The 13,285-nt window shown below is 38.6% G+C and overlaps 4 protein-coding genes across 4 annotated transcripts; 2 read left to right on the forward strand and 2 right to left on the reverse strand.

The window, feature by feature from the left end:
- The first annotated feature begins 277 nt into the window (after positions 1–277).
- On the forward strand, positions 278–1,266 carry LOC110707524. Its single transcript, XM_021885545.1, has 3 exons — positions 278–503; positions 583–999; positions 1,084–1,266. The coding sequence occupies exons 1-3, from the start codon at positions 489–491 to the stop codon at positions 1,222–1,224; spliced, it is 573 nt and encodes a 190-aa protein (XP_021741237.1). The 5' UTR covers positions 278–488; the 3' UTR covers positions 1,225–1,266.
- A 72-nt stretch (positions 1,267–1,338) lies between these two features.
- On the reverse strand, positions 1,339–2,506 carry LOC110707525. Its single transcript, XM_021885546.1, has 2 exons — positions 2,147–2,506; positions 1,339–2,058 (listed from the first exon to the last, which is right to left on the reverse strand). The coding sequence occupies exons 1-2, from the start codon at positions 2,400–2,402 to the stop codon at positions 1,442–1,444; spliced, it is 873 nt and encodes a 290-aa protein (XP_021741238.1). The 5' UTR covers positions 2,403–2,506; the 3' UTR covers positions 1,339–1,441.
- Positions 2,507–5,325: 2,819 nt separating this feature from the next.
- Positions 5,326–6,495, forward strand: LOC110707527. Its single transcript, XM_021885548.1, has 2 exons — positions 5,326–5,767; positions 5,876–6,495. The coding sequence occupies exons 1-2, from the start codon at positions 5,597–5,599 to the stop codon at positions 5,978–5,980; spliced, it is 276 nt and encodes a 91-aa protein (XP_021741240.1). The 5' UTR covers positions 5,326–5,596; the 3' UTR covers positions 5,981–6,495.
- Positions 6,496–6,609: 114 nt separating this feature from the next.
- LOC110707526 (dnaJ homolog subfamily C member 18-like) lies at positions 6,610–13,057 on the reverse strand. Its single transcript, XM_021885547.1, is given in 4 exon segments — positions 6,610–7,234; positions 7,237–7,402; positions 7,598–7,666; positions 12,558–13,057. Coding segments are annotated over 4 exon segments (783 nt in total). The 5' UTR covers positions 12,792–13,057; the 3' UTR covers positions 6,610–6,920.
- Between the last annotated feature and the right edge of the window lie 228 nt (positions 13,058–13,285).

Raw genomic sequence — 13,285 nt, forward strand, 5'->3', positions numbered from 1 at the left:
CGGTGGATAGGGCTGCGCTGTACACATCGGCACTTGGTGTGTGGGATCACGGCGGCGTTAAGATCGCAGCCGTCTTGCAGCGATGTTTGCACCCTACGGCACGTAGGACGCAGGACACACAGCTGGCTGCATATGTTTTTCTTCTTTTCGGGTGTACCTTGTTTCCGGATAAGAGCGGGAACAAGCTCAGGCCACGCGACATAGTTGACGCGTGTGAGCCCGACAGAGTAGGCCAGTTTTCTTGGGGGTCGGCTACGCTGGCGTATCTGTATCGCCAGTTAGGATTCTCGAGCCGGGCTGATGCAGCAGGTATCACTGGATGTCTGACGTTGTTACAGACCTGGATATACGAGTATTTTCCTGCGTTTCGACCACACCGCGACCCGGTTCCCATTGGTGATGGCCAGCCACGTGCCTGTGCGTGGAGTCCGCGTGTCGAGAAGAAGTCCGTTGACCGCCTGCGCTCCATACGGTTATCGCTTGACAGGATGTCCCCCTTAGAGGTACAGTGATTAAATTATTTCTACTTTTACAATCTGATGCTTTATTTTATGACTGTTACTGATTTTAAATAATGTGCAGGTGAACTGGATGCCTTTCGGCCAGAACCCTAGTAATAGGGTACCCAGGACCCTCTACACTGGACTGATTCAGTATCGCGAGATCGTAGAGGCGTACATGCCGCAGCGCTGTCTTCGCCAGCTTGGATTTGTCCAAGTTGTCCCACCTCCACCGGCATGGCCCAGTAAGGCGGTACGATCTGCGTCGTCGAAGGAGTACGTCGTCCAATGGCCGTCAAACATGATATCCATGTGGGAGCAGTTTCCGATGGTTGCCCGCCTATGGACGGCGGAGCTGCAGCGGCCGCCAAGTGGGGTGACTGCCATGTGTGACCAGCACTACATGGAATGGTACATCCGGCACTCGCACCCGAGGTTGATCAAAGACATCGACGACGCAGATGATGACGATGTGCCACCTGCCACTGCCTCTTATGCGGTACGTCTCATCTTTTATTTGTTGTTCTCTTATTTTAATATATATATGTATAATACGTCGTTTCATGTTTTTTGTTTTGTGTAGTGGATGGGCAAGATTATGCAGTTGGGACACCGACTTTTTGAGGAAAGGGACTGCATGACGAGTGCATCAGGCAGAGCTGTTATTGACGATCTGGAACGGACCCTTGAGCAGTGGCAGTGGGCGTCACAGAGGGATTACTGATATTTGAAATTAGACATTATCTTTTTAGTTTGTAATATTTGACATTATTGTTCTTAGTTTTTAAAATTCAATATTATCATTTTATTTTGTAATACTTGAAATTATTGTTGTTAGTTTTTAAAATGAAACATTATCTTTTAAAAATGAACACATAGAAATGACATAGTATTGACAATACAAGGCCTCATAGTAAAAGGTAGGTGTACATCAACAAAAACTACATGGCAATTAAATTGTTCCACTGTTGCACGCGAGCATGGTACAAAGCATCCCAACCCTCCACGCTTGCTCTACGAATTTCATACCACTTCGGTATGATATTTGGGACCGGAAAATCGGGTGACATGTCTAATCGGATAAAATGTCTGTATGACGGCCCAAGAAATCCAATAACAACGTCCCTTACCGGTCTGGTGACGGTCTCGCGCGAACACCAGGGCAGAACCGTTGTACATGGATAATAGGCTCGACTATGTAAACCAAGGCCGAAATGCATGACTGCACACTTGTAGATGTTTGCAACGGCAAAGAGATCAAGTGGCGCATCGAACCAATGATTTTGACCGCAAGGTCCCCCTCCCCACCGGATACGCTGCAGAGACCTATCCAAGTCCTCGCCGTACACATGGCCATACACATCTCGGTTTGATGCGATTTCACTGTACATCAACTGCCGCACTAAACCGTAGTTGTCTTCACCCATTTGAAACACATCCGCCACAACCCGAAATCCGCAGTTACCATCTGCAATGACATCATTCCACCCGTCCAAGAATGGCATCATGATATTAGGGATCCTGTCCTTATATGGAAAATGTTCAATGTCCATTCTCCCTGTTACACACATCAATAAACACAATAAACAAGTCAACAGTAAACTAATCAAACAGTCAACAAAAGAAATTGAAGTCGAATGTCTTACCGGTGCCGGGCATATTCACCGACGACGATGATTGGCTGCCACTTGATGAGGATGTACGACCACGGCCACGGCCACGGCCACGACCGCGAATGTACTCAAACGCACTCTTGTTCCGCCGTGGTTGTCGACCCCTAGGTCGCTCGACCCCTTCCGGTTCCTCGGTATCCAAACACGATGTATTGAACATGTCATGAAGTATGTGTGTAGCACTACGAATGATCGAAGGGTGACTGGAGGACACTTGGTCAAACATCATCTGAAACTGCTCCAACTCCTCCTGTTCACGGTGAACCGTATGCGGAACAACATGCTCTCCGATAACGAGCGTCCGCCAGAATGGATGAACCTGATCGACATGTAACGACGCCCTGTCTTGCGTAATTACGCGGTGAATGGTGCATGCACAAGGTAATCCATGAGTCATTGATATAGCACATCCGCACCGAATAGCCACTTCATCGCCCAACTCCCTCATCCTGGTATACTCGCTCAGAATCAACCCCAAACAGTGGTGTGACACACGACCGTGGAGAATCTTAAATACTCGCAGCCGTCTCATCCTTCATGACTGCATAACCAATCAGAAAGTTCTGGTTCGTTGGAGCCATCCCAACCATCTCAACCAGTGGGAACTTGTACTTGTTTGTCTTGTACGTTGAATCGATCAAAATCACAGATGGCCAAGACGAAATCATATCAGCACAATCAGGATGGACAAGGAACAAATGAGTTACCTCCGATGTGTCTTCGTCAGATTCAAACCAGTAAAGGTAACCACGTGCTTGTGCCTGGTGCAGAAGCTGCTGTATAGGGTTCCTTCCCTCTGACCGTTCAAACCTCAATTTCTGTCTGACGTTGTAGATGTGTCTTCGGTTTGGCTGGTCTTCGGGGAATTTCTCTAACACAGACGCTAATATTTTAGCGGGCTTCACTTGAGCATCACTCATTTCTTTTACAACTAGTTTCGCAGCTGGACTTAGGCCGCTTAACTGCCGATGCCCCACTTTGTATGCTATCAGCTCATGGTTGTGATATCCCCATTTGTCGTAACCCTTCACTTCCCAACCGTCACGCCTTTGATGTTGTCGAACCTTAACTCGGAACTGACACCCACAACCTTTCCGCTTTGAGTCAAACCGAATCGTTTTACTGAAATCTCGTTCTTCTCTTTTGCGATAACGGTCGCATCTCAAAATGCGATCCATTCTACCATCCCGTTGAGATTTATGAGTTGCTACTACTAAACAAAAGCCTGATCTAATTGCAACCTGTTTTGCCCAATCAATCGCTTGTTGAGCATCTTCGAACAGGCCATCATGTACAAAAATCCCACTGTAATCATTTCCGTCTCCACCATAATCCTGTAACAATAACATATAACGTATAAATATAATTACATTAAGATTAAATTAACAAAAACAAACAAAAAAAAAAAAAAGGGGATTAAATTAAAAAATAAAATAAAAAAAAAAAAAAAAAAAAAAAAAATATTCCCCTACTGGCGCCTGGCCAGGACGCCGGAGCCACGGCCGGGGCGCCTGGTCAGGACGCCGCCGCCATGGTGGCGGCGTGGTGGCCAGGCGCCTTGGCCGTGGCTGCGGCGTCCTGGCCACGCGCCACTACTATGGTCGAGGCTTCTCCACCAGGCGCCGTGACCACGGTGGCGGCGTCCTGGCTAGGCGCCACAACCACGGCATGGCCTTTTGGCTAGGCGCCAGCCACCATTTCGTCCTTACGATGCGTTACGAACCTCGTTTTCCGATGACGACGGCGATTCTCCGGTGATCCTCGGCGATCCGGTGCTGCTCCACATTTTTTTAGTGCGAAAAATTTATCTTCCGTTAAAATTATAAAAAGGGCAAATTTGTCAAAAAATTATAAAATGTGGGCTTTATGTAGAGATTTGCGGGCGATGAATAACAAGTCCCTAAATAAAAGCCCATCATGTTTTCTCTATTTTTCTCTTCTCAAGTTAGCTTTCTTCTTCACATTTCATAAGCATCACCATTACTTCAACGTGTCAAGATCTAAAGTTTATCAATGTTATAAACCCAAGCTGCCTCATATATACCCTAGTCCCTAGCAATATTAGAGTTTACCTATCCGGCTATCCTAGTATATATAATACAGTACTAAGGGCCTGTTCACATTTACTGAACTGAGCTGAACTGATTAGAGCTGAACTGAATTGAGCTGAAATGAATATTTTATGAGAGAGAGAAATTAAGAGCTGAACTGAACTGAACTGATTGGAGCTGAAATGAATATTTTATGAGAGAGGGAAATTAAGAGTTGAACTGAACTAAACTGATTGGAGCTAAACTGAATTGAACTGAACTAAAATTAAGTAAAATGTGAACAGGCCCTAAGTATGGACAAATAATAATTATGCTCACAAGGAGCGAGCATGTATTAACAAGCATACATGATGTTTTGCATATGAGTTATTATCAAGTCTAGTGAATGTAGGATATGAAGAGCACCTTCATTGTTGGCAGTTAAGAGTTCCATTAGCTAGCTCTTTCCCACTAATAGCATTAAGTTTAGACTTTTGTGACGGCAATTGTGCAGGTAAATTAGTATAGTACTTATTCCTTTAACAACTCGAAACATCGTTCAGTCCTTAAAACTAGTTTAATTTCAATTTTAGTTCCTTAACGCTTTAATCAATTCCATTACTTATTCCTAAGAAGATACAGTTGATGATTAACTTTTCAACAAAAAAAAATCAATTCTACAACTGTTCAATAAAATGCATTTTATCGCCGAAAGACGAGGGATCCAATAACTCTAGTGTGTATATCCATTAAATACCCACACACTTAGTAATAACGTCATGGTCCAACTTTTCAATTTTTTATGAATTATCAAAGAGACTACTACAAGTGAATTGGCTTAGCAGCCTTGACAAATTTTCATATGATTAGAGTATTAGACAATTGCTACCCTAAAATGTGGACAACAAACACATGAAATGATTCAAATAAAATTGAAAAGTGGTTGCACACCACGTAGGATATCAAATTATCAAATAGTGGTTGGTGCTACAATTTGACTTTGTATAAATATTAACCAAGTCAAAACAAGACAATGTGCTAGCCTCCTAACCGCGTCACCTAATCCATAATTTTCTTGTTATATAATTCTATCTTATTATATTTTATTAATATTATTCCTCTAAATCCCTAATATATTGGCTCGTTCTTACAACATTTTATGATTAAATAATCCAACACACTAATAATACAAATATTACAACCTTGCACAAACAATAAAAACATCCCTCTCTTTCATTCATTCTTCTTGCCAAGTTTTTTCAACAATCTTTCTGTCTCTTTAATTTTTCCGGAAATTTTTGGGATAGAGGTGGAAAATCAAAGAAAAACCCAGAAAAATTCGAGGAAAACCCAGAAATTTCATTGCAAAAAAAGTCAATAAAATTGATCAATTATGTGTCCTTTAAGATTTATCTTGGTATTTTTCTCAGCGATTTTGGCTGGGTTTTTGGCATGGAGATCATTTCGTTCTGCACCCGACCTTGATACCACCTTTTCTGAAGATTTGGTAGCTGATAAACCTGCATCTTCAATGGATGATCACCAAGAAAGGAACCTTAAAATGGTAAACATTCTCTTTTTTAAAAAAAAAATATTTTTTTGAGCTTTTATTATTTTATTTTATTTCTATTTTCACTTTTTTATTTTTCTAAATTTTGGGATTTATTTTCAGATAATTCAAGATGGTTTCTGGGTATTTGTTGACATGGCTAGTGGAAGATACTTGTGGAGAAATTTGAAGGGGATGAAAGCAGTGGAGAAAGCAAAGAGCTGCTAAAACTTCTCAATTTCATATCCTTGTATTTTTCACTTTGTTGAATTTGAGATTTTTTTTTTCTTTTTTTTTTCGGTGTTAACATAGCCACAAAAACGATGATGTAGACGGTATTCAATCTGGTGTCACGAATATGAGTTACCTTGTAAGTTACCAAGAAATACAATTGTGTAAATTTAGTTCTGACTTAAAGAATCTGGGAATTTTCCTGTGTCAAATAACATTGTAATTGTAATTGGGCATGATTTCTGAAAAAGAGATTTAACCCAGTAGAGCTTTTAATCCAAAAATGTGACTATGTTAATTATCTTGGACTGATTTTTGGCTATTTTTCTGGGGTTTTGTCTTCTAATATTTGGATTTGAAGTCAACCGACAGTTGGGAAAGATTGTTAATCACCCCTTTGTAGCTTTTACAGCAGGGAAGCTCAATGTGTAAGTTGTAATTTGCTCAATGTGTAAGTTGTAATTTGCTCAATGTGTAAGTTTTGATTTTATGAACCATACATTATGCTGGAATTCTCATCAATGTCCGGGGTTAGACTATTTGATCAAATCCCGCCCTATGCATCCTGAAACTGCACCTTTTTAGTCGAGAAAATCCTAAAACTCCTACATACTATGACCACAACATCCAAAAATGAATACTTTGTATACATTACATGAGAAAGCAAAAGGTCACACCAGAAGGCTTTTATAGTTTTTGGTTCAGCGGACCATAATGTTTCTATCTTTTTACAACACAAGATATGTACAATTGTACAGGACTCAAGAAAAGTTGGATACTCCAAGCTTAGATCATCATATAATTCTACCTTAGATCAACCTGTAGTTTAACAGACATGTACACAAGCACGAGGAGTGCGCCTTGAGGAACTGGTGCATAACGCAAAATATTGGATCCAACCCACATGGCGATGACAACAAGCGTGACTATGCTACTGCTATTTTTGCCACATATCCAGCTTGCAAGAGAGAGACACAAGGAAAGCAAACCACCGTTGACCACCCAATACCCAAGCAATCAGGTAGCCCATTTTATAACCAGCATCCAACTTTTCATCAAACCATGCTGTTAGGCTGCTGAAAATAAGTGATGATTGGCAGCCAAATGTTTTCATCAGAGTTATGGAGAGGAAAATAGACTGAAGAACTTCAAAGAATGAGCCCCTTTCTTCCTCAGCCTTTTCTTCAGGCTCTTCATCAGAATCAGTGTCGTCAAAGGAATAACTTTGTCCGCCGTCATCATGTCTTTGCGATATCTATCATTTCGCATCTTTTGCCTTAATTCACTCCATCTATGCATTATAAATTCATTTTCAAACTCGAAATCCTGATAAGTGTTTCTTTGGACAGGATTAGAGGTGTGCATGCCAGACTTGAGTACTCTATCATACTGAACCTTTGTTGCTTCATTAGATAGCACCTATTTAACAGAGAAAGCAAAGACAACTCGGCCATAAAACTTTAAAACTGAATACACAAAAGATGGGGAAAAAAAAGGAACAGACAAATGATTTTAGTCAATGATCATCAGGTTCAATACCAAACAAAAAAAAAGAAAAAAAAAAAAAAAAGAATTAACACACAACCCAAAGGAGAGGGAAAAGGACTTGCTCACTTGGTAGGCGAGATGAATACTTTTGAATACTTCACCAGCTCGTGAATCCTTGCTAACATCAGGATGCCACTGCAACCACATACAAGACACTGCAATTTCTAGTATCAATTGATTCACAGTAATTGATACACCACAGATACTTATCAGCATCCCCTGAGGGTGAGATTTTTAAGAGGAAGTAAGCAATGGCTGACCTTTAGCATCACCATTATTTACATTATGAACATCAAAGCAGCAGAAGGCTATTTACAGTAATTGATAAACTATATTAGATACTTTCCGAGCCTCCCTTGGGGTGTGCTTTTCAGGAGGAAGCAAGCAATGGCTAAGCTTCAACAGCACCAGAATTTACATGTAAAATAAATCATATGAGCATCAGAACATCAAAGGCAATTTCAGTGCTGAGCTCATGATGGACAATATACGTTACTATTTCTTCTAAGCGGCTTTGAATGAAACTACAGGCCATAGATTAGACCTTTCCTGGCTGCAGTTTGCAATAGACAAAGTATTTCTTTGAGTTATCCGCTCTATGAATGTTTTTCTCTAATGGAAAAATTAGTAACTTTTTCTTAAAAAACTTAGTAAAAAATACACAGATGTTGGCATGCTTCTCCTTGTCCAATCATACAAATGGTCAATTTTCAAAAATTATCCTTAAAATACTTACCAGAAAAGATTATCTGGTCAAAGCATTCACTTATCCTGTTATGATTAATGTGCCTGGACTTTGATGTAAAAAATCAACTATGTATTCCCCTTAATTTGCATTACCAAATCAGGAACAATAAGAGAAACCAAAAAAAAAAAAAAAAAAAAATAGTAATAGTAAGTGAATTACTCTGCATTTGAAGTATTATTATTAATATTGTTCAAAAAGTACATATCACAAACAACAAACTATAAATTATATTGTATTTTATGAGAGAATGGGTTATTTAAGGTCAACTCTTGGTGAGCAAGTTCCATGATACTTCCTCCATCACAAAATAATTGCACCATATTCCCTTTTAGGAAACGTCATATGATTGCACCATTTCCTCTTTGAGTATAACTTTTAAGCTAAAATGACAATGGTACCCTTCAAATATATTCGTTCTTTTATCTCTCCTCTCACCCTCTTCATTATTAAACTCTTTTTTTTTTTTGCAAGAAACTACCTTATTAAAAAAAAAACTGGCAAAATACTACCTTATAAACAAAATTTTTTGCAAGAAGATACCAGTTAACGGATTCTCATCGTTGACTTATAATTTGGCGTTGACTAGTCATGTAATGGTGAGGGTGGTGTGAGTAGGGTAGGTGGATGGTGTTTTCAAGGAAGGCGGTGAGGGAGGATGGTTCTTTCAGGGAAGGCAATGAGCGTGGGTGGTGGTTTCACAAGGAGCGGTGAGTGTGGTGGTGATGGTAGTGACCAACACATGTTTAGTCAATGCACGTTTATTAAAGTCAACGATGAGAATCCAACAACTGGTATCTTCTTGCAAAAACATTCGTTTAAAAGGTAGTTTCTTGACATGTTTTTTTTTTTTTTTTTTTTTTTTTTTTTTTTGTGACAGTTCTTGACAGATTATTTTAATAAGGTAATTCTAACAAAATTTCATTCCCAATAACCATGGTTGACATCCAGTAACACCACCTACCCCCACCTCCTTCACCCAAACTTAACCACCACCATCCTTGTTGATTAAACGACCTTTCTCAAGTTCAAATGCCCTAATAACCATCGCTGACGATGCAACCGCAGTAGTCGGCGACATCAAAATCTTAGTCAAAGACCATGCTAGCTTCTAAGACAAGCTTGTGGAGCTAATTTCGTCGAAGTTCTACCTTCCGACGAACAATGAAGAAAAGTTTCAAGGATTATCGAAAGCAACGAAAAACGGAAGTGAAGCTTTAATCGATTGAGAGCATGAAGAAATCAAGACGTGATCGATTAGACACTGAGAAATTGTCGAAATCAACCCTACATTTGTTGACGGACACACTGGAGAGCAAAAAAATGGGTGAAGAAAGCTTCAGATGATGATGATAACACCGGTGGTGGGAGTGAGGAAGCGGTGGAGGGATGACGAGAGAGAGGAGAATGTTGAGGCTAAGGAGAAGAGGGAGTGAGTGTGGTGGGGTTGGTGAAAATCGAAGGTTATTGTATGTGGTGGTTGGGTTATGGTGGGTCAGTGGTTACGAGGAAGAAGGGCAGGGTAGTCTTTTTGACAACCACTTTTCCCTTTTTTAAATAATGTGCCGTTTAGAAATGGTTCAATTATTTATTTAAGAGGAAGTGTGATGTTTTGCACTATGAGGGAATCACGTGGGGATGTAGTAACTTTGGATGGTAAATTTTCAAAAAGCGAGTATTTTAAGTAACTTGCATGGCTTTTACATAAAAGATGGAGATATTGTACAGGATAAATCCGAGTAGACAAACAGAACACTGCAATTAGGTTATTGTCTAGCATCATATAAACCTCCCTTCCCCCCTGGTTTTTCAGTTCTGTGAAAATAAAAGACTAGCTAATCTGGCTTATCTCCCCTTAATTTTCTTATGCTACTTTACTAGCTCATTCTCATATCAATTTCTTATTTGTCTATCTATTAACGAATGCATTCAATTGCCAATAAAAGTTGCTTACATGATGACATAAGTATTTTTGAAAGTTTTTGGAATGGCTTGCAACAACATCAACACATTCATTATATAAGCCATACTCAGATCTAGGAGTAGACTAAATATCCCCCACAATCACCGCAAACAAGAAAGGCATGGGAGAGTGATACTGTTATGCCCGAAACTGCCCAACCATGATGAAATTAGGAGGAGATCAAAATGCTAAGAAAGCCACAATAAGCTACTAGATTTCATCAGAGTTATTTTGACCTTTTGACCAAACACTGGAGCATTGCCACAGCCCACAGTTTATCACTCTGATTCCCGTGCCTCTTCCTGGCCCAACACCCCACATACAAAGCTTTAATTGAAAAATTGCTACACCACAAATGACAGGAACTCGGAGTATGTTCTTTGACAAAAATAGTATAATTTGCTGCACATAGCACAACTTAAACACTTTAATGTGTTCATTAAGAGCACATTTGTTTTTAGTTTTTTTTTTTTTTTTTTTTTTGAGAGCCTCAAGAAACAGGTCAACTATATCACTTCATTTATAGGAGTTTGGTTCAACATTTTTTTGCTTCCAACCCATGCACTTACTCAATCAGACTCCCAACTCCCCCAATCTGACAGTGCTATCACTCGAGCAGCAATAAATACCATTAAAAAGGGCAATAAAAAAAAAAGCACCATTACCACTCTATTCCTTTTCTATTCTATGACCAAAGACCTTTTCGGAGGAAATGATTAAAATTCTTCCTATTCTTTCACACCCTTTAATCATAACCTTTCCACTTCTAGCAAAAATCTAAAGATTTCTAAACCAAACGTGCTGAAATTGTTCATACTGCAGAGTAGAATATACAGTTCCAATTATATTTTTTTTCACTGCTTAGCAGCCAATTAAACTCAACTAAAGCATATCAATCAACAATCATAACACAATAGACGATTTCCAAATTCAATGACATAATAAAATCAAATGTACAAAATGATGAGCTACCACTTAAGTAGAATACAATCAGCACTTCACAGTTACAGATATGCTGCTGCTAGCCTGCTACGCATTTACCATAACATCAATTTAAGTCAACAGCCCAACAGCAAACAGATATGTAAGTCCCAAAGAAATATTGACTACACAAAGTCACTAAGTACAAACTACTGCTGGTTTTTGCTCCAAGGAATAAAGGTAATATATTAAAATCCTTCTCTTGACAAGATATACCCTCTTTCTTTTACTTAATCTTAACATTATTCCACCTTTCTACATGATTACAAGATCATGGTATAACATTATAATTCTCATCAATAACTCACTATTGGATACTCCCTCATATTGCTAATCTTATATTCTTTGTTATCGTTTCCAATGCACAAGTCAAAGCTACAAATCGAGAGGAATCTAACAAAACCCCAAGTGATTATTTTTTTTCTAATACATCAATGAGTACTCATATCCAAAGTTGTGGCAATTTGACCTAGAACATTCCAACTAGATGCATCAACATGAAACAAAGTGAAAACTACAATCATCCCATGGCCATTGACAATAAGAAAAGGGTCCACTCAATACATTGAAACTCTAATTCATTCTATAAGTCTTCCAAATTGAAAGTTTGCATCAAGGAGCCTACTCAAGAAATGCACGTCTCCCTCCTACATACTTTGTTTGATATATAAACATCCAATTCTGTTCTTTTCTTATTCTAATTACTCATCCAAGTTTCCATTAATTTCAAGCGCCAAGTTATCTATTCAACAAATAACACAATCGTTTGGTCATTGCTATACAAATCCTATTGTTACAATTATTTTCAAAACATATCAACAAAAAGTATTTTTCAGAAATATCACTACTATTTCAGTTCCAAAATGAATGCAACAATTTGAGTGGCACACTTTTTAACAAACAACTTCAACCTTTAAAACTCTAATCTTAATCCATCAAAGATATAATTCGTACATTAATAATTTAAAAAATATCTCATACATAACACGAGAGCCTGTATGTACACCCAGGGTCATTTGCTCATTTAATTTACAAATGAGTAAAAAATACGTAATATTATTTGCTCATTTGTTGAATAAATGAGCTAATGCCGGGTGTATATAACAAATTTTAATACAACACGCTATAAACTAAAACACTCAACCAAACAAAAAACTAGATGGAATGAATTCTAATCCATTCCAAATGATCCAACGAAACCACCCTTATATGTTAGTAAAAATGAAAACATTCATCAAAATTTGACAATCAAACTATAAAACCAACTTCCCAACTCATCATCAATTCATTAAATGAAATCAAATGAGCTTAAAATTCAAAAGTAAAAAAGAAGATACCTTACGCGCAAGAAGGCGATAAGCTTTCTTGATATCAGAGGAAGAAGCAGAAGAAGAAATCCCTAAAACAGCGTAGTGATTCTGCTGCTTTTTATTGTGGCCGTCAAATATTGCAGAAACCCAGAAAATATCTCTCCTCCGGCGTCTACCAAGTGGCCTCAACAGAAGCAAATTACCAGCGCCGCCGTATATGGTGGTCGAACTTGGCCATACCGTCAGTTGCCCAATTAGCATTTCTTGCTACTAAATCCAAGCTAAGAATGTTGATTTTTTTGGTGGGGTTGGGTAGTTTTCTTGTATTGTTCCATCAAAGTGGTTTTAGCATTGTCATTGAAGAAAGGTACTATAAGAAAATTGGAATTTTGGGAGAGAAATAGCTTGATTATATGTTGGATTTAAACGAAATGGTCCTTAATCCACTTACGGACGGACTGTGGTAAATTGGTAATTGATTGAAGAGGTTGTGGGTCGGGTCAGGTGAGGTTGGGTTTTGGCCTATTAAGATGGTTGTAGGGGTGTCTATTATTCGGATAAAAATCTAAATTAATCCAATTCAAATCAAATCAATATTTTGGATCGGATTGATTTATTTTGAAAATTCGGATTTTCAAATCGGATTGACTTTATTCAGATCTAAAAAAGCGTAATAACCGAAATATGAAAGCGTTATTTTATAAATAATTATGGTAATATTAATCATGTTAAACTATGTTACTATGTTTATGATT

The sequence above is a fragment of the Chenopodium quinoa genome, unplaced genomic scaffold (genome assembly GCF_001683475.1).
Source record: "Chenopodium quinoa cultivar QQ74 unplaced genomic scaffold, ASM168347v1, whole genome shotgun sequence".
Lineage (NCBI taxonomy): Eukaryota > Viridiplantae > Streptophyta > Magnoliopsida > Caryophyllales > Amaranthaceae > Chenopodium > Chenopodium quinoa.

Excerpts from the sequence above, each read along its gene's own strand:
- LOC110707525 (XM_021885546.1), bottom strand. The coding sequence starts at position 2,402 with ATGATGTTTGACCAAGTGTCCTCCAGTCACCCTTCGATCATTCGTAGT. Across the intron at positions 2,059-2,146 it reads GGTGAATATGCCCGGCACCG|GGAGAATGGACATTGAACAT; the intron begins GTAAGACATTCG and ends TGTGTGTAACAG.
- LOC110707524 (XM_021885545.1), top strand. Across the intron at positions 1,000-1,083 it reads CTGCCACTGCCTCTTATGCG|TGGATGGGCAAGATTATGCA; the intron begins GTACGTCTCATC and ends TGTTTTGTGTAG.
- LOC110707527 (XM_021885548.1), top strand. The coding sequence starts at position 5,597 with ATGTGTCCTTTAAGATTTATCTTGGTATTTTTCTCAGCGATTTTGGCT. Across the intron at positions 5,768-5,875 it reads AAGAAAGGAACCTTAAAATG|ATAATTCAAGATGGTTTCTG; the intron begins GTAAACATTCTC and ends ATTTATTTTCAG.